The 26,930-nt window shown below is 36.1% G+C and overlaps 1 protein-coding gene and 1 non-coding gene across 5 annotated transcripts in view; both read right to left on the bottom strand.

Annotated features, from left to right (window-relative positions):
- Window positions 1-26,930, bottom strand: part of TMTC1 (transmembrane O-mannosyltransferase targeting cadherins 1) — a 228,356-nt gene that overhangs the window by 183,002 nt on the left and 18,424 nt on the right. For all 4 annotated transcript variants that reach the window (XM_036236727.1, XM_036236728.1, XM_016152030.2 and 1 more), the window contains 4 exons: window positions 26,566-26,743; window positions 17,717-17,790; window positions 15,065-15,241; window positions 11,364-11,570 (listed from right to left, as the gene is read on the bottom strand). In XM_036236727.1, coding sequence (XP_036092620.1) covers window positions 11,364-11,570; window positions 15,065-15,241; window positions 17,717-17,790; window positions 26,566-26,743 — 636 coding nt within the window. The remainder of the gene's footprint in view (window positions 1-11,363; window positions 11,571-15,064; window positions 15,242-17,716; window positions 17,791-26,565; window positions 26,744-26,930) is intronic.
- Window positions 4,588-4,706, bottom strand: LOC118614386. Its single transcript, XR_004956025.1, has one exon. It is a non-coding gene; the product is annotated as a 5S ribosomal RNA (ribosomal RNA).

Here is a 26,930-nt window from a genome sequence, read left to right as displayed (position 1 = left end):
ACTTTACTGAGGAAAATAACTTGTTTCTGAAATTATTTCTGGCATTTTTATACCTTTACATAATGCAATGATTCCCTGTTCTCTTTCACTCAGCCTGGGAACTTAATATGGCCTAAAATATATGTTGGTATATCTGCTTTCTCACTGAGCAGACAAAAGACATCTATTTAAGCTATGATTCATTCTTTCTTAATCTAATACTGCCTTTCGTATTCTAATATTTCACGTGTCTCTCAAACTTCAGGGAAGTTCATGTATAATATCCACAGGGATAATGTATTTCTTCTGAGCATCCAGTTGAACTTGCCTATCTCTAATAAGGCCACATGTCTTTTCAACCTAAAGAAGAGCTGACATGCTATGACTTTGTTTTTCAAGAGGGCTCTAAAAGACACAAGACTTTTTCATATGGATGAACCTCTGACCCCTTCCCAGAATATCAGTATTTCTCATTGCATGTCCTCCCATTTGGCATGTCCTTTCTTTGGGCTCCCACAGATGGGTGCCTATGCCATTTAGCAAGTGTTTAATCAATATTTGTGAAATTGCACTCATTGAAGTGATGACATTTCATAAACACTCTAGCATAAAAGTCGTTGGGCATGGAAGAAAGTTGACTGCACTTGTAACTCAGGTGCAAAGTCTCAGAGGTGAGGTAAGTACTGCTGAGAGATACTGTTGCCTCAGATGGACCAAGGGGTCAGGAGGGTCTCAGGGCCAGCAGGACAGAAGATGTCACACATTCACCTATCCTTGGCTGAGTATCAGTGGTACAGCAGATGCTTTTTCAGGTGACAAGAAAGCACAAGAAAATCAGCCTCATGAGATTTAGGGCTTTCCCAGATTAGATCTGTCTGGATTACTCCAGATCCAAAGATATTCTTCAGGTCTATTACAGATGTAGGTTAAGGAGATCAAGATAAGGTGAAACTTAGAGATTACCAGGGGGACATTTTCTTCCCATCCACATGACCTTCCAATCCATTTTCTATGTGGAAACTGACTATAGGGTGAGCTTAACCAGAGGATGGACCATAATTAAGAAGGAAAGGTATGGTAACAGGAAACAGCCTACATAGACTAAACTTAGGAAATCATATCTCCTATGGAGACAGCAAAGGGAATGATGCCAAAGGCAATGTTAAGGTAGACTTCAGCTACACCAATACTGTTTTTGTCTTTAGGAAAAGCAAAAAATAAATGACTGGAAATAAATATGACCAAACATAATATGGGTGTTTGTTATATTATTTTTCATACTCACTTGAATACTTTAAATTTCTCAGAACAAAAAAAAGGTAAAAAAGAAAAGCAACCTTTATCCTTATTCACTTTGGTCACGATAAATTCTGACCAAGAATGTATATCACATTCTAAGTTTTATAGCTTGAATATAAGAAATAGAATTTTGTTTTCACATAAGGAAAATAGTACGTTGACCTGAAGGCCTCTATTGAGGCAAGTTTGCCCAAAAGTGATTTTAGAATTTTTTTCCTTGTTTACCTTTAATAATGATGGAGCAACAGTAAGCTTAACTATTGGGGCAGGGATCTTTAGTCACACAAAGTAGATTTAAGTCCCAGATTTCTGATTTAGTAGCAGTATAAACTTGGATTAAGTGCTTACCACATCTATATCATAGGAATGGTTAGTAATAATTGTTATAAATCGCATGAAGTATGTAAAGAGTTTAGCAAAGGGCCCAGCACAACACAAGCATCCAATTGCACTTATTATTGTGCACTAATCTGAAGATATCTAGTCTTTCTAAAGTTGGGCATGGCAGAGATAAGCTGTCTGTCTAATATATCTGTGATGGTACTTTTCAATGTCTTGAGAGTTTTGGCTTAATTATTTATTAGCTCTTCCCCACCAAGAGGTAAAAGAGAGCCAATATGAAATGCCTATCACAAGCCAGGAGATAAACATGGATCAGCTCATTTAACTGTCACCATTTCCTTGGGAAATAAGTCTTTCCACCATGTTTACGTATGTGAAAGGCAAGACTCAGGGAGGCTGCATAAGGTACACAGCATTACATGGATAGAAAATGGAAGGTCAAGGACTTGAAACCACATCCATTTGAATTCATTATATGGGCTGCCTCAGGCTGCAAAGGGTCAAGCCATTTAAAATGTTTCCTAGAAATAATTGCCAGAAACTTCTAGACAGCATTATTTGTGGCAAAAGCAGAAGTATCCTGGGAGCATTATTCTGCTCCTCTTTTCTCTGCACTTCATGAAGCCCGAGTAGCTTCATCCCATTTTACATGCTGGGCACGAATGTTCTACTTGGCTCTTGGCCTTGTCATCAGGCTGAAAGTAACGGGGATTTCTCTATCTAGAGCACCCAGCTCAGCACTTTTTAGAAGGATATTCTTTACCTTAAAGTAAAATGCTGGGTGGGATGTGTCACATTTCATTTATAAGCAGTCATTAAATATCATTTTTCAAAAGATCTCTAAGGTGACACTGAGCTAGCTGTTCAGTGATAGATGCATTCCTAGGCCCTGGTTATTGTGTCTGCTGCATTTTAGCTTGGATGTTTTGTGTTGCTTCATGGTGAAACTTCTTTATGAGTTATTTCCAAAAGGTGGAGTGTGTGTGTGTGTGTGTGTGTGTGTGTTGAGAAAGTATTGCTTTGTGGACTTTTGATTGTAAATTATAAAAATTAATGCATATCTATGAAAAGACAACCACTGTGGGCATTCCAAGGCAGTGTTTCATTGTGGTCATCGTGGTACACAGCCTGGGAAATAGTTCTCCTTCAAAAGAACAATCTGCAACACTACATTGCTCGGATTTTTCATAAACGGCAATGAAGGACAATGATGAGAGCATTAATGTATCACACATCAACTTGCTCATCAACTATTATCACATCTGTATTTTCTGCTTAAAAATACCTGGAGACTGGGATCCAATCTCGACTTCTCTGAAAGGTTTACCTGTTGGTTGTGGCTATAAATTATGTACTTTAAAGAATAGAATAACAAACTGCATTGAGGATATATGCAGTCTCTCACTGACTTTGCTTGGAAACCAAAAGTGCAGTTTTATAATTAAATAGACAACTCTTATTAATCAAAACTTTTTTTTCATCATAAATGCAGTATGGATCATAAATCTTTTTACAAAGTCACATTCTTTTCACAGTCATAGAAAAAAATTGCTTAAGGGAGCTAAATGCAAAGTATAAAAAAGAAATCTATAATAAAGACTAACCTGTCAGGAACTAAGAGCTCTACCACTCAAAAACTGAAATGTACTCGTTATTCATTAGGTACTGAGGGCATGTCTAGCTCTTAACATAAGACAGACATTATTCCTTCCCTCCATCCAACTCTGGCTGGTTGTTTGTGTTTGGTTGTTTTATTTTTTTTTCTGAATTATGATATATTAATTGCTTCCATCCCACTAAAAGTCTATTTAAAGACTTTACCAATTCTTTTAGAGGTTAAATTGTAAGAACAAATCTTTAATGCTGGGCTTCTCATGGAGACTGCTTCTTAGGAGGATTTCAAAATCAATATGCATATTCTAGATTATACATAAAGTAATAAAGATCATGGTTTGGATAATATGAATAGAATTAAAAATTCATAAATCTATAACGTGGAACACATCTTCGTAGATTGTTATAAGTCATATGTCTACAAAGCTAATAAGTTGGTTTTTTTTATTTTCAACCTAATGATTTATTTATTAAAGTGATGTTTTATTCAATAGTAATTCTAAATACATAGAAAATTTAATTTAAAAAGTCAGCTATTATTTTCAGAAACTAAGTGTATCTTTTGAAACAACTTAGAACGAGGATGGCATTCATTATTTAAGAACAAGTGTTAACACAGGAATTCTATAATCTTCTAAACCTTGCTGAACTTTCCATCATTACAAGAATGTTTATCTAAAATCATTTCCCTCCAAAATATTGTAGTCTTATGAAAAAAGAAAAAATAACCAAATATACTAACAAGTCAAATCATGACTATACTACTTTCTTTCATAAAAACAGCAAAGAAAAGATGAATGCTACAGAAAGGTTTCTAAACAATAATTCTTCCACATTGACTTCAGCATAAAATAATTATGGTTGGTGGAAGCCAAATCCTAGCACTGCCATTTATAAAAAGCCACAATTAAAAAGCTATATCAAGCTCTTTTCATGTATTAACCCATTTGTGCCTCAGTATACCTCATGGAGTAGGTACTAGTATTACTGCCATCTACACATGAGGAAGCTGAGACACAGAGAATTGAAGTAATTTGTCAAAAATCATACATACCTGGTAAGCAGTGGAGCAGAACTGAAGCCAGGAAGTCTGATGTGAGTCCATGCTCTTTACTGCTGTGTAAATGTTTACCTCATAAGTTTTTATAAGAATTAAAATTGTAAGCTATATATAAAAACTATAACATGATTCCTGGCCATTGGTAAGTGTGATTCTATGGGAGCTACATAAGTACCCAAAATACTGATATTGATGAAAATCAAGATCATGATGCTTGCTTCTGAACCACAAGAGAATTGTCAAATCATTTGTATTCCCACAAAAGGTCCCTCTAAACTCTTCTCTTTTTTTAATGCCTACAGCACCTGGTCTTCTTAGGTGGTCTCCCATCCAAGTACTAACCAGGCCCGACTCTGCTTAGTTTCCAAGATCAGACGAGATTGGGCACATTCAGGGTGGCATGGCCGTAGACTTAAACTTTTCTTGAATTAAAAAGTATATATGTTTTAAGATTGTATTGTGTTTAAGATTTAGTCTACCTAATATACCAGATCAAAGCATGTGGCAGACAATTTTCAGAGCAACAAACTCGAAAGCCTACCAAATTATCTGAAACCACCATGATCTGCTATTGCTGGTGTAAAATAACATTCTCATGACAGAATTATTTCTATATGCCCTGAATGCTTATTTTACAATGTTAAGATAAACTGATACTGTTTTTATTACAATCATTCAACAATCATTCAGCAGACTATATTTAAAAAGAGAAAAAATATTAACCTGGATGTCAGTAGTCATTAACTAAAAGAGCAAGGAAATCGGCAGTAAACTCCCTACAACATGTTCAAAATCCTAGTCATGTCCGTCAAAAGAAGAGAGAAATGTTTGGTGGCATATAAGTCACCCAGCCTCTTAACCACACAGGACAGAGGTTGAGTATTCCATACTGTTGAGCTGATGAAAAAGTATGGGCCTGGGATCTTCTAAGCAACCTACTCTAGCAGTGGCGAAATTGCATGCCAACCAGAAATGCCTACATTCTGATAGTTTTGGGTTTTTTTTCAACATATGTCCCTGTGCCTCTGGTTGGAAAGCAGATGCCTAAGCTTGCTTCCTCTGCCCCTCCCCCCAAAAAACTTATCATCCACTGATTGAAATTCACAGGGGATCAAAGATTGCCAAGAATTGTACCCAATCAAGATGAAACAGAACGAACCAAGGGCTGTCAGCAGTTAAGAACTCTACCAACTGCTATCCATAAATTAAAAGAAATTTTGCCTCCTTAGCATGTGATTTACTTGGAAGAAGCTTTCAGTGCTAAATTCTGAAAGAAGCCAAGAAACACTTTATTGAAATGATCCATTTTAGTGCTGAGCTCAGTTCAAGAACCAAAGCAGATTTCAATAAACTTTCAGATGAACTCATCAAGGTAACTCCTGCTTTACCACATATTCTGGTCAGTGAAGGCCAAAATATTTATACACCTCCTTAAATCCCCTGACTTTAATTACCTCACAATTTCACTTTACTGCCAAACTGGTTCAAGAGGAATAACATCACTCTCAACGAATGGAAATAGTAAGAGGAAAAATAAATAAATAAAAACTCTTCAAATTCTCTATCCATTAAAGGGAATATTTTTCTGGTGAGCTCTATATTTGAGAAAAGCTGTTACAAAGAAAGTTGGGAGCCCGACTTGGGTAAATCAACCCACCAAAGAAAATTAAAGGCACATTAATGACTCTCCCCCCATAGATACAGTTCATAATTAAGAAGCCTGGTAACTCTGACACAGTTTAGTTTTGAAAGTAACTTGTTAATTTAATTGAAGGTGGTGTGTGTTCTTACCCTGGATTCATCATTGATGTTTACCCTTGCATTAAATTTTAAGTAGGGGAAGGGATTTATTAGTATGAACTCACAAACTTCACTTTTAAATATTGGATATACTTTCCGCATTGATTTATGTTAACTTTACACCTCTTTCCTTTGGTCACTTCACTCTTGAAAGTGGCAGCTAAGTGAAATTGAAAATGATTATCTGAGATCAGTCAATGAGAGAGGAGTATAAAATGGCGGAGATGGGGTTGGCATAAAAGAACCTAATTATTTATCAGTAATACAGGCTTTCAACACAGATTTTGTTCCGTCACCTCCAAATCTCACTTCATTGGGTCAAAAAGTTTCTCTCAATGCAGATATGAGGTTGTTTATAATGATATGCAACACATTTGCCCTACTCATAGGATCATAAATGTGGAATAAACATTCAAAATCCCACCTCAGGAGTTTAATCTGCACAGCATTTCTTACTTCAGGGAAAAGTAGTACAACGCGAGGTCTACAGAAAGAAAGCATCAAAACAACACTTAAAAGATCAGTTACCTATTCCACCAGGGAAGGTCAAAATATTTATATGTCTCCCTTAGTCCCTTGACCTTAATTATCTCACAAGTTCACTTTAGCACCAAACTGTTATCTAATTCTAAACTTGTCTTAGTTTCTGGATTTGCATGCCAATATACAAGGTATTTACAAGAAAAATGTTTAAGACCCACTGAAGTAAAAAATCCTACCACCGCCTCACCCAAAAAGATAGAAAATGAGCCCATTATAAGTGAAACTACCACGATCATCATCCAACTAAGTTCCATGAGGGCAGAGCTTTGTTTATGTCATTATCAAAAATGGTGCCTGGACCACAGTAGATACTCGGTAAATAATGCTGAATAAATGATCCATGACAGACCCTGCAGGGCAGCACAAAAAGGGGAAATGAGCAAGAATTTGAGGTAAAAACTGGGAAATGAGCAAGAATTTGAGGTAAAAACTGTCTTCAGTGCCATTGGGATCACTGTTATTTAAATATCAAATCAATCAAGTATATATATATATATATATATATATATATATATATATATATATATAATGGCTACGATATATAGGCATATCTACATATACGAGTTCTGAAGATAAAATTTCATGTAGAATTCACTGAGCTTTCTAATATGAAAGGGAAAGTGTGTCTATGTGTGAATGAAGAGGATAGGGGGAAGGAATGCTTACATAAAAAACATTTCTCACATCACATGGAGTGAGTAAAAGGTAGTAGTAACTGAAATTTCATCTAATTCTGGAGTCTATAAACTAAGTCAGATTTTTCATTGTACTTCCTACCTATAAGACAATCATCAAGTCACGTAGGAAAACAGGCAATTAAATAAATGACTTGCAGTAGGATTTTTCCCTAGGATGAGATTTTTCCCTGTGTTTGCTAACTTCTGAAAACATTTTACCTGATGATATTTAGCCAGTTTTTTGTCAGCCTAATGTCATGCATGCAATGCAAATACATACTAGCAAACAGTCTTGAAGTTCAATCAAAAAAAAAAAAAAAGAAAAGAAAGGAAGAAATCCCCATACAAACTCATTCCCTTGCTACACACTGTTGATTCACCATTTTCACAATGTGTACTGGTGTTAAGAAACTCATACAAAAATAATAATATTCATAATTCTAAACTACCAATAATAATGCTGCTGCATGCCATGCACTGATTGGCCACTGTGTACCAGGTACCTGACAACCAATATGAGAGTAAGGTGCTACTATTACTATTACTTCCTCCTTTTGGAGATGAGAAAACTGAGAACCACAGAAATAAAATAATTTGTCCAGGATCAAGAGAGAGAAGGGGTCAGGATTTAAACACTGTCTGCAGATATCTTAATCAATAAGATAGCATTGGCTCTTTGAACTTTTTTTTGCTTTACCTGATCACCTTCTAACAAAGCATAATCATAGTTTTCGAAAATATTTTTAATACAAATCAAATTTATACTCAAATATATGACATGTTTCCTCTCTAAAGAGGGAAAATACATGATAACTTTCCACTCCAAAGATGCATAATGGTCCTTCCTGCCCACAAACAGGTTAACTTAGTAAGAATCTGACCTAGTTCTAGTTATAGAGTATATTGCTCTCTAGGTATCATTCTTTCTAAAGCAGTCTGGTACTCAAGGTTAAAAAAGGATAAAACATAACCTATAAAAGCATGCCATCTAATTAAATGTATTAGTACCAATACCTTATTATAGTCAAGCAAGTCAAGAGGTGCTTCATTGGTGGACCCGAGGATGGCTATGAATCTTTCTACTCCTGAAAGTTCAACAGGGAGGCCAGCTTGACAGAGAATGATAGTGTCCTGCCTCATCCCCAAAACTAAATCTTCGCCCAGGACACTGGGCATTAGAGCTTGGCAATTGAGCAAAGCATAGGTTTAGGGGTCAAACAGCTTGAATTCCAATCCTGACCTTCCCAAATACTAACAACGTAAATGGGGACAAGGTTTTATAACCTTCAAAATCTTCCATTTATTCCTAGTAATGGGAACTACAATATCTCCTCTAAACGGATACTGTGACGGTTGCATGGCATAAAATGTGGGAAGTATTACCTCACGTCCCAGTACACAGTGGATAGATAACAGATAGAAAACTTTCCCTGTCCTGGAGGACCTTTCTTACTAGTGTGTGGGAGCTGATTCACATTGGCTTGTAAGAGATGACTTGAATTTTCAGGAATTTTTCAAGCCAGTTATTAATGATGGCCATTATTAAAAAATAAATTATAAAAACTTAAAATTAATTATATCAAAAACAAAAGCAATAAATATATAAAGCTCACCACTTCCTAATTCATTTACTTAATTTTACTCTTATCCATGCTCTTATGATTATTTATGTCTATTGTCTATTAGGCAGTGGAAATATTGTATAATGGTGGGCTACAGCATTCCCTCCCTATTCCACGCTCAGTGACATCACATTTGTAGCTTGAAATTGGCCATGGCAGGAGAATTTGCACAGAAATTGGAAAACACTACAAGTCAGGATTTTCTTTCTTTGGAAGCCAGTTATTAAACATTTACCACCATACCCCTGGTATTGATATTTTATATTAACCCCTTCTGCTGCAGCATCTTTCCTCTCTACTCACTACAAGTTATCCACATATATACATATGTCCATCAAATTTAAAATAAAAATGAAAACAGAAACCTAAACCCTTCCAGTTGATATCCTTTTTCCCCATTCTTCATTGCCAAATTTACTAAAAAATGTTCTATACGCTTAATTCCAACTCTTTCTTATCATCTCATTTACTTATCCATTTTACATATAGTTGAGTAACTACTCTTGATAAAAGGAATCAAGGACATAAAAATGTGAGCAAAAAGGAACATGGCCCCTGCCCTCGTGGAATTTACAGTGCAGTCTGACTTCTGTCCCACCTTGAAAGCCTACAATGTTCTATTAACTCCTTTTTTCTCCTCTTTTATCTCCTTAAAAACAATTTACATACAAATTTTCCAAATATTTTGTCTTATTTTCCTCCACAGCCTTCCAAAAAAAAAGTCAAGATTGTTTCAATGTTTTGACTATTTCTCTTTTTCCTCAGGAATTTCATGCATTACTGTGATTTGATCCTCTTCCTAATCCTCAGAAAATCCACGTCTCCCCCTTCTTCCATCTCAGTATCTGACACCACAGTCCACACAACTGTTTAAGCCAGAAAACCAAAAATATTTGTTTCCTTCATTTTCTTCAGCCCCACCCCAAACATCGGCAAGCCCTACTGAATTTATATCTAAAAGATATCCCAAATCTAACACATCTCTCCATCCCAATCTCCATCTCCTTGGCCAAGATTTTCTTTTTCACTCAGCCTAAATAAAAGCCTCCTAGCCTATCTCTTTGCTGTTATCTTGCTCCCCAACATTATGTACCATGGAGAAGCCAGAGTGAGCGTTTTAATGTAATCATTTCTCTCTACATAAAACTAAAACTAAAACAAAAACAAAAAAACAAAACAAACAAATAAACAAAAAACCTCCAAAATCTTTACATTCTACTTGGAATAAAACTGAAACTTGCTTCCATGGCTAACACAGCCCTTCATCTGGGCCCTGCCCACTTTCTGAGCTCATCCCTTCCAATCCCTACTTGCTCATTATGCCAAGTCCAGAACTCTGTCCAGATCTTTATAAATCTTTGCAGGGCTAGCTCCTCTCATTCAGGAGAATTCAGAAGGCTTTCTCTGACCAATCAATGCAAATTTTCCTGGCCAGGTCACTCTATTACTTTCCACCAGACTGGTCATTCATTGTTGGTTATTCAGTATCTATCTTCCTTCATCAGAAAGGAAGCTATGCGAGAGCAAAGACCTTGTCTTTTTTATTCATCAGGATGTCTCTTGTAGTTAGAACAGTGCCTAGCACCTGGTAGACACTCAATAGAGATTTGTTGATGAAAAAATGAATAGAATAAGATTTTTTTAAAAAAAAAAAAAACAGTAAAAGAGAGGAGTAATGGGAAACAAAGAACCTGAAAAGAGGAATTTTTCTGGAACTGCATGGAAAAATAAGAACAGCAATCTGAAGTGGAAAAGTGCTAATGGTATAAATCAAATTTCCGTCTTTATTAAATTCTGACTTGCCCATGGCTTTGTCTATTTTATAGGCAATCTAATTTAGTGAAAATCTGTTCTGATAAATTTATCTTGATTTTCATGGCTAGGTCAAAATATTTTTAAAAAGACAGAAAAACTCTAAAATTTAAAGATTTTCCTACATCCTCAAAAACATTTCTGAGAGACAGAGTTCCCTGGGCTTCTTCCCATACTTGTGCTGTAATAAATTATATCACACACACATGGAAAAGATAGAGAGAGGGGAAGGTAGAGTGCTCTCCTCCCTCAGAAAACCAAGAGTGCTGGTTTTCCAATGTCACATTCTTCCACCAGGTAAGCAAGAAAATGTTCTTAATTGAAGCTTCACAGACCCAGACCTCACACTCTGCTGTTCCAAGTAACAGCAAATAGCAGGGCTATTTGTGAACAGCAATAGCTACTCCTTTCTTATCTAATCTAATCTAAGAAAAGAAGGAAAGGAGGGAGAAGGGAAGAAAGGAGGAAGAAAGGGAAGGAAAGAAGAGAGGGAGAGAAACAAAGAGAGAGGGAGTGGTCACGAAGAATGGCCTCAGTGCTTCAGTTTTCCTGTCATCCCACATAGGTGATGCTGGTTGGTGAAAACACTCATGACCAAGGAACTCAGCCCAGTACCTCATCATGGACCACACAGCTCGAGGAGACACTGGGAATCCACTGCTCTTGGGCTGTGGTGGCAATGGGGAGTGGCAGCCACTCCAAGATCCTTTGTGAGGAAACCGTTGCTGCTTCCCGTTCTCCCGAAGAGGGTGCGTTGGCAGCGAGGAGGGCTGGGGGCTCCCAGGCTGCGGTGGGCTGCACTGATGGATGACCCCATTGCTCCTAAACAGAGTTGAACAGAATGACAAGGCTTGCAACAAGAAACAGCGGTCCCCTGTCCCATCCCAAAGTCCTGCTCCTGGAAATAAGCATTCTCAAGCCTTTCATCTATTGTTTCTAGGATGGATCAATGTATTTTTTAAATAACATAATTACAATATATGTTTTTCAATTTTAGAACTTATCTTGACTTTCTAATATAGAAAACTAGGACTCAGTCCTTCTTACATGGTCATCAACCCAATATCCTCTCTTCACTCTCCATACTCCAAATATATGTCTCATAATGTTTAATTGAAGTGGTATTCAGTATTTAAATAATTATGATCTTGTAAAATACTGTTCATAGCTGACTCATCCAATATACACTGATTATATTTTTCTTTCATAAATCCTCAGAGATATAATTCAAAGCCGCCGGATGGCCCCAAGTTAAAAAGTCTAATCATACCAATGATAGTGAGAATGTGGATCAAAAAGATTCTGAGACACTGCTACAATCAGTTCAAGAACTATGTCTCAGCATGTAACACAGAGTGTATGTAACTATCCGTGGTCCCAGAAATCCCATTCCTATAGTTAAACCCCAGAGAAACCCACATATATTTCCACAAGAAAATTCATTTCAGCATACTTTATAACAACAAAAATTGTGGAAATAACCTAAATTCCAAATCTAGAAAATTGAATAAATAAATTATGATAATTAAATGCTATATAACAGTTAAAGTGAATGAATTGTAGCTAGATGCGCCAACAATGATATATCTCAAAAGCCCTACGCTAAATTAAAAGAAGAGCAAGTGATACCATTTATACGCTTTCGAAATATGTTAAATGATCCTATTTTGTATTCACTGGTATAGTATGATGAATACATATAAAGCAACAGCACAAAAATAATCATAGAAATGAAAAGTCCCAAATTCAGGATTGTGGTTACTTCTAGGGAGAGTGAGTGGTTAGGAAATGAGGTCAGGAAATGTCGTTCTCTCAATGTTGGAAATTATATCCTAATTTTAAAAAAAACAGAAGAAAAATAATGTAACTTTCAGGAGCTCATCTTTCACTAAAAATATTTCTTCTTAAAGGTGACATCAAATAAAAGATATCCCACTCCATTTGTGTGACTCAGTCTTAAAATTTAGGAATAAATTGTTCTTTATGTAGGAAAGTACTTTCGACATTTGTTTCTGTTCTTTCCTGCTGCCTGAATCATACAAGACCTCAAGAACAACCTAGTGACAATGTTTTTCTAAATTAGCAGATAAAATGGAAGTGGATCCCTAAGTGTTTGTGCAAAACTCTGTAGGTGTTCATTATTTTGGGAAAAGGGGACACATTTCTCAGTGGGGTCATGACCCCTGATACACTCAGAACCTCTGAGCTGGTCTCATGATACAAATGTGAGCCCATGATATGAACAGCAGATGTTCTGGAAGACTTCTAGTTCCCTGTCCTGCACTCCTCCCATGGAGGAGGTGTGCTCAGAAGTAACCCTGTGACTCTGGAGTCACCGGGCAGGAGTCCTAATCCTGGCTCCACTCAGCGTTGAGTGACTCTGCAAAGGTTACTTTCTGTGCCTCTGTTTTCTCCTCTGTAAAATGAGAGTAACAATTGTTGTGAGCATTAAGTGACTTTATGCCTATAAATGGCCAGGCATACACGATGCCTGTCACATGGCCAGAACTCAAGAGATATTAACCACCATGAGCCAGGTCTCCCTGTTAGATGCTCTGGATTCCTTCTTAGCACTTTCACAGCTTTATCAGTTACTCATGTAATTGCTTATGTAATGTCTGTCTTCCCTATATTGTGCACGCTCCTGAGGGAAGGAATCTTATCTCTTGTTCTTGGCCAAGTACGGAATGTGTTGAATGGGTGGATAAAAGAATGAAGGAAAGAATGATGTCTCCACTTATGCAGAGCTGCTGGTTGTGAAAGCTAAAAGTTACTAAAAAAAAAAAAAAAAAAAGTACATATTATAAGCTGTGCAACTTCTAAACTACATATCAGCAGTATCATTCCTTCCTTATTCCTTCCATAGAACTTCTAGCAGTGTAGTATGATGAAGGTCAGGAAAGATTATTAAAGAAATAAAAGAGACAATTATCCCCTTTGAAAAAAGCCTGGCTCAACAGTAACTGAATGAAGAAGAAAGGAGTGTAGCCAACAGTGGGCTTGGGGAGTCCCAAGACCAGAGGAGACATGACTTCAATCATGAGGTTAAAATATCCTGGCCGGGACCAAAAGAGAGGGTTTTCAGTCAGTTGTCACATCCTTCTGCTGTCAGTGAGGCAAACCAGAAAGACACTAGGAAGCTGAGACAAAAAGTAAGAGAGGTTTATAGGTTGTTTTCGGAAAAAAAAAAAAAAAAAGATGAGCAATGCAATTACTCCCATCAGTTGAGAGAATGTAGAGAAAAAACACTCTCATATAAGCCAAGGGAAGGTCTTCTAGCTCATGGCTTTCTTGGCATGAGCTTGGGTCAAAATGATAACTGGATTCTTTCCCTTTACACACCTGAGACTTACAGCAAGCCAACAGAGCACTAAACTCTATTTAAATGATCTCCAAGTATGCCCAGGCAGGAAGGTGATCAGGATTTAATGATTAATCTCAGCTGGTTGCCACTCAATAATCTTGCTCTGTCTTATGTCAAGAAGTATAAAGAGGTAGGGGACAGAATAAAAAGGCAGGATTTTTTTAAAGATAAATTTCTTTCTCAGACAAGGTAAGAAAATAAATCAACCACATTTTTAAAAGTTCGATAAGGGCCTTATAATTACTGAAAAATGGGGCCTGAATGTCAATTTGTGAGTAATTATGGGTTTGATAGGGGAAGAAAATTACAGCATGTGTTTGAACTTTTAATATGTCTTAATTATTCTTATCATCTACAACCCACATGAAAAAAATGAATATGCCTCACATTTTTTAAAATGAAAATGGGTTACTAAATAAACTTATTCTTTAATTTGAATATGATGTGTGAGTATTCCTGTATGGTTTAGGCTGGTCCGTTGTGGAATTCTAAAATGAGACTTGTTCATCTCTAGAGCAAATAAGAGACTCCAACTTAGCAGTGCTCTTTGATGGATAACATTCATTTGAATGCAGAGATTCAAGGCAAGCTGTTAACAAACAGTTACCATTCGTTGCCATTCGCAACCACTTCTCCCTGTGAATCAAGATTTCTCAGTAGTTTGCAACCAGAAAAAACCTGCTAATATCAACTTGCCAAAAGCATGAAACTTTTCAATTCCAAATTTGGGGCTCACAAAAACTTTTGGCCTCCACTGATTTTTATAAAAGTGTGAAGAGTTCGAACATATATAATAGATTTATCTTAATGAAAGAAGCCTTGTTTATTATATTATGGTCTAAAGTCTAAGGTCAAGACGTTATCCTTTCTTAATAAAAGTTTGGAAACTATTGATTTAAATAATTTTTCTCTGCACATGCACTGCTTGACACCAAACATTCAAAAGACTCACGATTTCTCTTGCTTGTGAGATAAGGAAAGGAGATCATAAACCAAGCAGACTCCAAACACCGTGATGCCCGTCTCCTTCACCAGCATTGCGCAGGTCCCCAGGAACAAACTGAGCAGCAAGAAGAAGGGTGAAGCTGTGGGAGGAAAACACTCCCCAACGCAACACTGGTCCACACTCCTGAAAAACAAGGTCAAGATTCTTTTAATCTAAGAAAGGTGGGTCACCAAGAAATACCACATTTTAACAACAATTTCACTGTATTCTAAATGAAAATGGGCTACTAAATAAGCTTGTTCGAACATCAATTTCATTTCATTCTAAGAAAGCAAGTGAGAAAAAATTTCTTGAAGAATAGAATTATTTAAAATTGCAAAGATGGAAAAAAGTAAATGCCTGAGACTAAATTTGATACTTGAATCGAGGTATATAAAAATTATGGCAAAATATGGCATATAACAAATGAACACTAAAAGTCATTTAAAATACCACCACAGAGATATATTTGGTGACATGGAAAGATGTTTAAATGAATATATTTTAAGTGAGTAACACGGGTTACTAAGCCACATGTATGAACTCCAGAGCCTGGTCTCCTGGATTCAAATCATAGCTCTACAGTTAATAAACAGGGTAAAAAAGGGTAGCTTATTTTGCCCCTCTGTGCCCCTTATCCATGAAATGGGATCACAGTGTTAAAGGGAGGATTCAATAAATGACTTATTATATGTCAAGTGTTTATCATCATCATTATTATTTTAGTGAAGGTGTTTGATATGCTTGTATCCACAAACAGTCAGTGGGGATATATGTATAAACACACTAAAACATAATCATCACTTCTCTTTGTGATGAAAATACAGATGCTTCAGTCTTTTTCTTTTCTTCTGGCAAATCTATATTTTAAAATTTATTTTCCATGAGGATGTAGTAGGTAAAGTTTGTCTTTTCTCAGCATAATTTCCAGCAGGGATTTTCAAGAACCTTCCAACACTGTAAAGCCTTTTTTCACTTTACACAGTGGAATGAGCCTCACACCAAGAAACATCACTGTTCCTTCAGCAGGCGCCACACCCATCTGCACTTACTCTTTTGAATTAAAGGCCGATATTTCTGTAGTTGTGACATCATCTTACCCTTACTGTTATGTCTTGAAACAACCAAATAAAATGATATGCCAAACTAGAAGTAGATATGCATTCTTCTCCGAAGCTGGTCTATAGCTTAAATTGCTAAAAGTGAGGATGGCATGCAACAACAAAACCTGTAATACCATTATCATATAGAGATGGATACACTGCAGGCCTGATTATGTTCCCAAATATATCAACCACACAAAAAAAGCCTAAGAGAACGAGTTTAAACTAAATTCAGTTATTAATCCTGTTCTAACACTAAACAGGAAACAATTATTCGATCTGGGCTTACATTTTTAAGCTTTTCACAACACTGTTTTACATGACTGGCAATGCAGTGAAAGGCCACAAAGCCAAGACTGGAAAAAAAAAAAAATGGTACTAATAAGAGGCTCCACTCTTTAAACTAAAACTTCATAAGAATTAATTAATTCCATTCTTAATCCAAGGTCTAAATTGGGTTTCCCAATTTCAGCACTATTGGCATTTTGGGGAAGATGGTTCCTTGTTGTAAGGACTCCCCTACACATTGTAGGATCCTTGGCCTATTCAGTTTTGACAAGCAAAAATGCTTCCAGACATTGTCAAATGTCCCCTAGGGGGGCAGGAGCACAAATTTGCTCCATATTGAGAACCACTGGTTTCAAACAGTGTTCCTCAGACTAACTGGGCTCTGTAAGATTACAGGTCAATTAACTGATCCAAAGATCAAGGTTCACAAATCCTTAGCCAGGCAGCCTTCCACAAAGGAGGGCGACATGTTCACTGGCCCCCTTTCTCTGGGCCTTGCTCTGAGTCATCTGCCCTATTTACATTCTCTTTTCAACCTGCCCCTTTTCCATGTGGATATGTGACAGTTCAGGTGAGAACCTGGTCACATTGCAGGGGAGAGGGGCAACATAATGGGAAATTGTTTTATTGCTTTTCAGTCTCCCAAAGCAAGGAGCTTCTGTATTTTGATGAAAGAATGGGTAAATTGGAAAAACATATTTAAGAAACACTTTTTTCAATTTGGTCTTATTGTTCGAAGCTCTAAACTACTTCAATGAAGACAAAAAGGAGGAAAAAACATTAGGACCAAAGTGAAAAGAAAAAACTTAAACAAATCAAAGGCAAATAAGAGAAGGGACTACATCCAATATATTTTGGCCCAGAGCTAAGATTCCAAATATCATTCTCAGTAAGAAACTACAAGTAAAAAGCAAGAGCTTGTCTTCTTGGTAATGGAAATGCAGTTCCTATAAATGGCTCTGACATGGTTCAGAATGTGGCTGGAAAAGAGAACAGCCTAGCACTTGGTAAGGAGAGGGTTTCCTATCCCAGGGCTCCAGGAAGTTTTGAGCATTTCACTGCCAAGAAGCCTCCCTCCTCTCTCTGGCAGATGCTCACTCTACACACACACACACACACACACACACACACACACGCACGCACACGCACACACACACACAGAGAGCAGAAATCCCCAGGGGACAGCATGACTATAGTCCCTCAGGAGGATATGCATAGCTATACTTACCTATTATAGGAGAGAAAGGCCAACAGAAACAGCAGGCATGCTAACACATCAGCTCTGCCAACAATTCCAGCCACCTAGGATGTTTGAAAAAAATTGAAAAATAAAAACCTGAGAAAATTACTTTCAGAAAACTATTACAGAAACATATTTGACTTCAGATGAATGTAAGGTATAATAAAATAGAAAAATACATAGTTCTTCAAATTCTGATACATGACAAACCACCTCTGGTTATTATGGATATATCTAACAATAAGTATCTAATAGAAGGAAAAGAAGAAGAAGAGGCAATATTTTCATGCTTAACTTCGTTTTTAACCTTCCTTCTATAGAAGGTTAATTTGCAGCTTTAAAGTTTATTCATTTATTGGTTTATTCAAAAATACTTTTTGAGTACTAAGTGCCAGACACTGTGTTAGTCTTTGGGCACCAGAGTGCTAATGGAACAGAGGCTATTTACAGAGAAAATAAGTTGGGGAATGAATAATTTTGATAAAAATGGAATGAGTATGAAATTATGATTGCTATAAGTCAGTATATGGGCATGTGTGTGTGTATTTCTAAGCTCTGTCACCGAAAGGGCCAAGAAGCAAAATATCCCAGTGGCAAAGAGCCATCCTGGCACTAACTCAAGCCATTCTTTCACTAAAGAGAACATAGATTTCAGGGCTGATGCTGAGGAGATACAAGAGGAGCTTGGACCATCTTCTCATGTTAGAAAGTAGGAAAGTCCTCAAAAACTGACAGGTACATGTCAAAAAGACATAGAGACCAATGACAAAGGGCTCCCACTGATCAAATATGAGACAATTTGAACTTCAAAATAAATAGGAACATTAATAAATTATACACCATTGAAAAACCAGACATCCATGAATGCATACTGATAATAAATATATGGATGGATGGATGGATGGATGGATGGATGGATGGATGGATGGATGGATGCATACATGAATAAGTGTACACATACATAGAGTAAGAAGTGAATAGGAAAGAATGGAGAGCTCTTCTTTACATTAAAAAGTCAGTTGATGAATGTAGAGGAAGCAATGCAATTGGAAAATAGCCATTTTGCTTCCATAAGTGTAAAGACTGAATTGAGCAAAAAATCTCACAAAATATCAATGGATGCTAAATCGAGGGTGTGAAAGTTTGAAGTAAAAGATATTTTCAGAGCTTCAAAATATTTCCTCACTGATTACTTATTAGCTGCAAAAATAAAAAGAATAATTATATTATGGAGAAAACGTGTTACACTGCTTTACATCTTGACTGGGAAATCAAACTTAACCTCAGAGATAAAAGGCAAACGAATGTGCATGCCTCTGCATGTGATACCCTAAGAAGGGCATATCACCTGTGTAGTGTTTCAGCCAGGAATACATAACCAGAATATAATCACGAGAAAACATAAGACAAACTCAGAATCAGAACATTGTATTAAAATATATAAATAAATACAATTTATATTAATAAAGTATAAAATGTAATAATTCTGTTACTATTTTGTAACAATAAAATCTTATTATGCTTCAATATCTTCTAATTTATATCACGATTTACTAATTATGTCACAACTCATAATAATCTATCATAATATTGCATATAGTATATTATTATATATTACAAGTATAATGTATCATATTTACATGATATACTATATATGCATATATTTTTCATTTACATTTATATATTTTTATATCTTACATATTTATTATGTATTTACATAAGTTATATTATTTTATTTATATCAAATTTTAACAAGCTATAAGTGTAAATCATACATTATAAATTAAATAATATGTAATGTGTATTATATATTTATATCATATTTATATTATAATTATATAATATGGTATATGTTGTACCATTATTGATTGCAATATTATAGAAAATCATATTAACATTTTATATTATATACATTCTAACAAATTTTAAATTATATTTAAAGCTATATATTACATTATAGAGAGATGTGAAGGCTGGTAACTGTTCCAAACTTAAGAAGACTAAAGAGAAATGATGACTAATGGCCTTAGTTTTAGAATAAAACTAAATTATTATGGTATACATGGATATAAATTATACGACCTGCTCTCAATGCTGCAGGAAAACAAAAAATGTTTTATATATTGAAGATGAAAGAGGAAAAAATGATAAAACAAATATGACAAATTTTTTTAAATTGATGAATTTGTAGAAAGAGTATATGGTAATTAGATTTTTTAAGTTTGCTATATTTTTAATGTATTATTCAGAAAAAGGCCAAAATAGAAGAGGCCTGGGAAACAAAGGGCCATTATTTTGCTACTTAAAATGCATGTGTATTTCTCTTAACTTTTTGAAATCTAAGAAATAAAACTGTAAAGGAACAAAATGAGGTATGTTTCAACGAATGCTTCAAAGAGGTCAAAGGCCACATATGAGCTGACTCTGAAAGATGAGGAGAATTTCCACAAGGGAAATGAACAGTGTTAGCATTTCAGGCACAGAAAACCTCATCGTCCAAATCATACAAGGACCTGAAGTCCACGGCATATTGGAGAAACAATCAATGACTAATAGCAAAAAATCGTTTCCTGGAAAATACAGCTGTAAATATTCTTGTATGAGGAGCACACTTTGCAGTCATAAAGCGGAGGCAATGACACACTCATAGAGCTGGATCACGCCAAGCTTGAAGACAGACTCCTCTTGCCATGTGACTGAGACTCACTTTTGTTATCTTTAATTTGATATTCGGTTTTTTTATCTTTAAAATGAGTATACACCCCCTACATCATGTATTGTTGTAATTAATGAGATGATATATATAAAGTGCCTGCTCAACATTGGTGCCCTTCTCTCTTCCTTTTTCCTGCAGAGAAAGGGGTCAGACTCAGCACTGAGACAGGTTGTCATGCATTTCTTATGGAAATTATCTTCTTACTTTAAGGATTACATATATGATGTTTAATCTAAATTATTAGATAATCTAATATCTATTAGTTAAAATAGAAATAAAAAGTAATTTAATTATATACCTACATATGGATAGCAAGTCACACGAGAAGAAAAATTTTCGTCCAACCTACACCAAGAGAAACCTGAACATGGCCGGATAATTTCATTGGCAGTACAGAGTTGAAAGCCATTACCTAATGTGGCTGCTTGGACCATATACTCTTCATGGATCCATTAACCATGAAGAGTTTGAGTGTCAAATCAGGAGGACTTCAGGACTCAAGGGAAGTAGGCAGTGACAATATGGTTGTCACTTCAGTGTTAAGGCCCAGCTCAGACTCACAGTCTATAAAGCAATGACTGTACATAGTTCACCTGTGAAGCCCAAATCCGCTTGCTCAGTCTACACCATTGTCTCTATGAGCATTGAGCTCAGTATCAACTGCAAGGCCTCCTGAGGGTTAAACAGAGAGAACAGCTAGCCAGCAACAAAGTCTTGGGATAAGGCCAGGCCTGTAGGCCCAGAGGAACACCCCTCATAGCACAACTGATGTGTCCCACTCAGACAACAGCAAGACCTGCAAGCTCATATTGGGCACAGCAAGCTGGAATGAGGCAGTTACAAGTTAGGCAAGCATAACTAACGCATTAAAGAAGGCTGAGGCCCTGCTTCTCGAATTGCAGCATGTTAGTGCTGCTCAGAAATAGCAGCAGAATGTGCCAGGTGGATGTGCCCAGATATAAAGAATGTAGTATCCCTTGGAGCAAAAGTTAAGAGGGGATGTTAAAATATTAGCGGCTAATACTGATAGACTACTGCCAATTTCAAACCACCAAGACTTCATCGAATACCTATTCTATTTCCCTATTGAGCTGGGGTCTCTGGTGCAAGGGAGTTAGATGTTTGTCAGCAACTACTATATGTTTAGACTAGCCATTCACTGTGATTCAATTAGTATCATGTTCAGTAACTGCATGTTTTATTCCAGTCAACAAACATTTTCCAGATATTAATGCCAGCTGGAGAGATATAACCTACCTTAAGGAGTTTAACATCTGTTAAGGAGTCAAAAGAGCATATTAATACTAATATTAATAATATAGAGAAACTGCATGTATCATAAAAAGGAGAAATCAATGCCCTGGGAAGACTCAAGGGATTAATGTTCACTGTAGGATTTGGGAAGGCTTCATGGAAAAGTCAGCCTTAATACACTGAAACTTAAAGGATAGACAAGGAGGGGGAATGTGAAGCCTGGGCCAGAGAGGGAATGCAGAAGAGTTCCAGGCAGAGGAAAGAGGTCTGAAATCACATGAGGTAGTTTTGGAAGGGAAGGCCTAAAGGGATGAGAGCACTGAGTAAATGAAAAGGGGGTGGGAGCGGGCAGTGGGAAGCGAAGATGGAATGTTAAGTTGGAGCCCCTGTGGCTTGATTCTGTGACAACGTCAGCTGAACAGTAGGGTATTAGGAAGTACAAAAGGACTTGCTCAAAAATACATGAAATGGATAGCATGTATTTCTGCCTCGTGCTGCAGGTTTCCATCTCCAAGGGGGTGGTTGTAACCACAGAACTGTATCTTTAAATATTCAAACAGTGGAAAAACATCAGTGAATTGAGTAGAATTTAAATAATGAAACATTCAGATCTCTGAGCAAGCTTAACAGAATCACATGTGGAAATTGCCAATTAAGGAATTAATTTGCTCCCAAAACGTATTACTTCATAGGATTTATATAAAGTATATTATATGTATAGTTATTAATCATTTTATTTGCAAGGATGAGTTCTATTAGTGTCAGACAGAGCCAGGAACATACACTCACTACATGGCCAACAGCTGAAGTCTGGGCTGACTGATTAGATCATTACCATTCTCTCCTATGTGCTCTTGTCCCAGCTCTGGAAACATTGACCTTAACTTTCAACTCCATGTGTAAGCATTTCCTGCTCTTGCTTTTGACTTAAGTGCATTCCTTCAGAACCAGTAATGTCTCTAGGATGATTAAGTTTTAATTCTCATAGGAGAATTACAAGATTTTTCCCAATTTCTCTACTGATTTTTCTCATGATTCAGATTCAGAAAAACATATAAATTTCCCAAGAAACATACTGTCAGGAAACCCTTCCAAGAATTACAGGCCTTAAATGAAGAAAGGTCTGGGTCTACCTGATTCATTGCTATATGCCTGCACTGACGACTGCATTACGGTCTCACAAATATTTGTTGTAATATCGAGTAAATAAATGAATGTGTTCCTGTCTACTTAAATTAAATTGGAAATATTTTTTCCCTTTGCTGGGATTCTTGTTTTATTACAACATATTATATTGTCTTGTATGTATTTACGTGTAGGTCCTTTAGCTTTTCTAAGAAACTGTAAACCAATTATAAGTGGGGAACCTGCTATCCACCCACATACCCCCGGGCACCCAGCAGAATATCTGCAACAAGTAAGTGCTCATTAACTATTTGCTGATTAGATAAATGAATAAAGCCAATCTTTAATCATATCAAAATGTTCAACCTAAAACCCTTCTACTCCATAATTTAAATCTTCCATTCTTCCTGAGATAATTTATGTTCCCATTTTTGTTTTTGTTTAATGAAGGGGAGATATATCCCTCACAACTCTCCCCACCACCACCACCACCATCACTATGGTCCATTTTATTTTCTTAAATAATTTATCACTATGTCTCCTATAAAGCACATCTCTTTTTTCTGTTTCTCTGTCCTCCTCCTTAGAAACCTGGACTAATATCTATAATTAAAAAATAGTTTCTTGATTTTACTTCCTAGTATTGATTGTTAATGTAGGTTAAATTTCTTTGCCTCCTTTTTACCTCTCTCATCTCTTTGTGAAAGCAAATAGTTTCTCTAACACTTTTCCCTCAATACGTGTCCAACCCTTAGACTCCTTTACTGCTGTAACTGTGTTAGCATGGATTTTTTTTTTTTTATTAGTACAAAAGTTTGCTGAAACCCTCTTTGAAAGGCCATTTTGCTAATAGAATTTTCCTTTTTTATTTAGAAATCAACCTAACTTTATCAGCTCACGATCATACTACCAAAAGTTACCTGCATTTTATGTTCTCCCATTCTGCAAGCAGCGAATTAAGACTGTTTTTGTCCCATGCACTTGTTCTTTCCTGCAAAAATCTTCTCCAAGACATTCTTCTCACAGATTTTCAACTGAACTTTAAAAATTATTTTTCAGAAATGTAACAGTGTCTATGGGCTTAGATTTTAAAACTGCCTTTGACCCAGAATCATATATTCTACGTGGCTAGTAGTAGCCTTTTATTAGTATTTCTCTTCACATTACGTCCAAAAAGAATATTAAAAACATGTATCTCTCTCATTTTTTGAAATCAATATCTAAAATTTTTCATCATAATTTTAAATACTTGAAAGAATCTAACTCCCTATGCACTGCAAATATTGACATTTTAAAATAAGGCTTGATGTTACTGTTTTAAATTTACCAAACGGAATCCGAAATGTACCATAGCAAATTGAAGCTCATCATTTACCATTTATACAACATGAACAGGCTCTTCTTTAAAAGGTAGACATTTACACCCTTCCCCCTGAACTCGTATTTCCATTTTATTTCCCCCTTATCATTTCTTCTTAATGTATTATATACTTATGCTTCAAAATATTTTATTGCCTCTCTCTGTAATATAATACATATATAATTACATTTATTTTTTAAATTTCTTGTGACCATAAATTTCTGTCAATCTTTAAAATTTGTATTATTATTTTAATTAGCATTAATGTGCAGTTATTCAATTCCTCATAAACCGATTAGAAAAAAATGATAAATAATCATCAAATATAAAAATACATCTCTAAGTAACAGATATAGCAGCTTCCTTTTCAATAAATTTAGTGGTCTACGGTTGACTATTACCTTTGTTAGAATAAGAAAGCATGCAGCATCAATTCTATTCCTAGCTTTCATCTTTATAGACTGTTCACAGAAATGAAAACAGAACTAGCCATTATAGCTGTGACTTCATTCTTTGAACACAAAGTTATCTGCAAAATCATAGTGATCTATTATCTTACATATCATTTAATGCACTACCAGCTAACAATTCAATCAAGTCCTCTTTTAATTTGGTTGAAAGCAAATAATTTAAGCATACCCATCACTGGAGTTACCTGTCATCAGAGTCATTCACTTTCACAGTCTCTTAGAAGTACAGCAAAAAGGCTTTACCAAGACTTTGCAAAAGAACTGTTACTTATACCACACAGCCTTCCACTTAAAGGCAATTTGTTCAGTCTAAGATCCTCAGAAAGAGCTGGGAAAATAACCTTTAATAACATAATTTTTTAATAAAGTAAATTTTTTTCTTAATCTCTCATAATAAATACAATATTGTCAAAATGTTAGGTTTAAAGATTTAGGATTTTGTTTGTGGAAAATGTCCATATTATAGCCTAACTGGCAAAACCAGTCCTCATTATCAAACCAAATGGCTAAATCAGACTTCTTGTGTCAACTCAAATGAATATATTATTATGCATCCCCATGATAACCATCTCACTTCTAAATTCAGAACTCAACACAGGATACCATACCCTACTTCCTATGCCATGTTCCATGCTTCACCGAAATTTGTAGAAGACAGAAAGATATGTAGTCCTACTTTGGGTTTATTACACCTTAATTGAAGGAGGCTTTGCTGACACCAACACATTAAATTGTCTCTTTGTAAGGAGCCTGGGAGGTTTGTATGCCTGGGGCGTAGTAAGTTTCTGATGTATGAGAAATCTTCTTTCCTTCCTCTCTCCCTCCCTCCCTTCCTCCTCCTCCTCCTTCTCCTCCTCCTCCTCCTCCTCCTCCTCCTCCTCCTCCTCCTCCTCCTCCTCCTCCTCCTCCTCCTCCTCCTTCTCCTCCTCCTCCTCCTCCTCGCTCTCTCTCTCTCTCTCTCTCTCTTTCTCTCTTCCTTCCTTCCTTCCCTTCCTTCCCTTCCCTTCCCTTCCCTTCCCCTTCCCCTTCCCCCCTTCCTTCCTTCCTTCCTTCCTTCCTTCCTTCCTTCCTTCCTTCCTTCCTTCCTTTAGGGAAGGGCAATTGAAAAGAGAAGAGGGAAAAGAGAACCAATTTAACATCTTTACCCCAGGTGTGTTTTCAAACAGATTAACTTTAGGAAAATATCCAGATGCAAGCTGAGTCTCTGGAAATAATCCTTTGAGAACTGTGTTGTCCATGAACCCCTTGGAAAGGTTTCGTCTACCTCTAGCAATACACATAAACTAAACCAACTGTGGTTACTGAGATAAGAAACAAGGTAACGTAATCCATCTCTGAGCATGATTAAGTCAATATTTTAAAGAGGGCCAGATATCCAAACTATCTATTTTTCTAAATAAATTTATCAACTACAAAATAACTACACTTCTAATACCTTGGAAAATTGTTTGTTAGTCTCCTAAGTCTGTTTTTCTGACTTGAAGAATGTCAGCCTAACTTTGTGTAGTCCTCCTCCTAGCACTTATAGTTCTGTCATAAATATTATAATTATAAAGCAGAGTGAGAAAAAGTAAAATATAAATGTAGAGCAGAAACAATGACCCAGCATGATAAGTATCTCAAAACGTCCTTTGCTGTTTAAAACACATTAGGACTTAAATTTTCTGCAAATAAGAAAGTGTAGCTATGTATTACTCCCTATAATAATAACAGTGGTTAATAAGAAAAGCAGTTAAATCCTGGAGATGCAATAAGGCCATTTGAACATTTGAAAAGAAATGCTGTCAGGCAGAATGATTTGTATATAAACACTTTAGTAAAGCATGGAATTAATATGATTTAGAAAGGGAACAATTTTGTTTAGTTTTCTTTTCTTTTTTGGTTCATTATTTCACTGAGCTCCGAGACTCACCGCCTCAGTGTGAATAGGATGCACAGCAAAAAGCAATGCTGTAACAAAAGCAAGTCCACGATTCTTGAAGACAGTTTTGTCACAGGTGTACATCAGCACAAGAGTCACCAGGCAGTGTAAAATTACATTTACTGCATGAAAGTAGAAGGGGTTCATGCCAGTCAAAAATATGTTTAGCCTGTAAAAAAAAAAAAAAAGACAAAAACAAAAACAGTTACACACAGAGCACAAGCATAAGGCAATCAGAGGGAATCCATCAATAATTCGAATCATTATTTTTAATGACTTCTAACATCAGGTTACTCTACATATTTGAGTACCGCTTTCATCCTGTCTCAGAATTTTCCTATCTGCAGAAATTATTG

The sequence above is a fragment of the Rousettus aegyptiacus genome, unplaced genomic scaffold (genome assembly GCF_014176215.1).
Source record: "Rousettus aegyptiacus isolate mRouAeg1 unplaced genomic scaffold, mRouAeg1.p scaffold_m13_p_2, whole genome shotgun sequence".
In the NCBI taxonomy this organism is placed as follows: Eukaryota; Metazoa; Chordata; class Mammalia; order Chiroptera; family Pteropodidae; genus Rousettus; species Rousettus aegyptiacus.
Note: the sequence above shows the minus strand (reverse complement) of the source record. Positions and strands in the feature narration are given on the sequence as shown.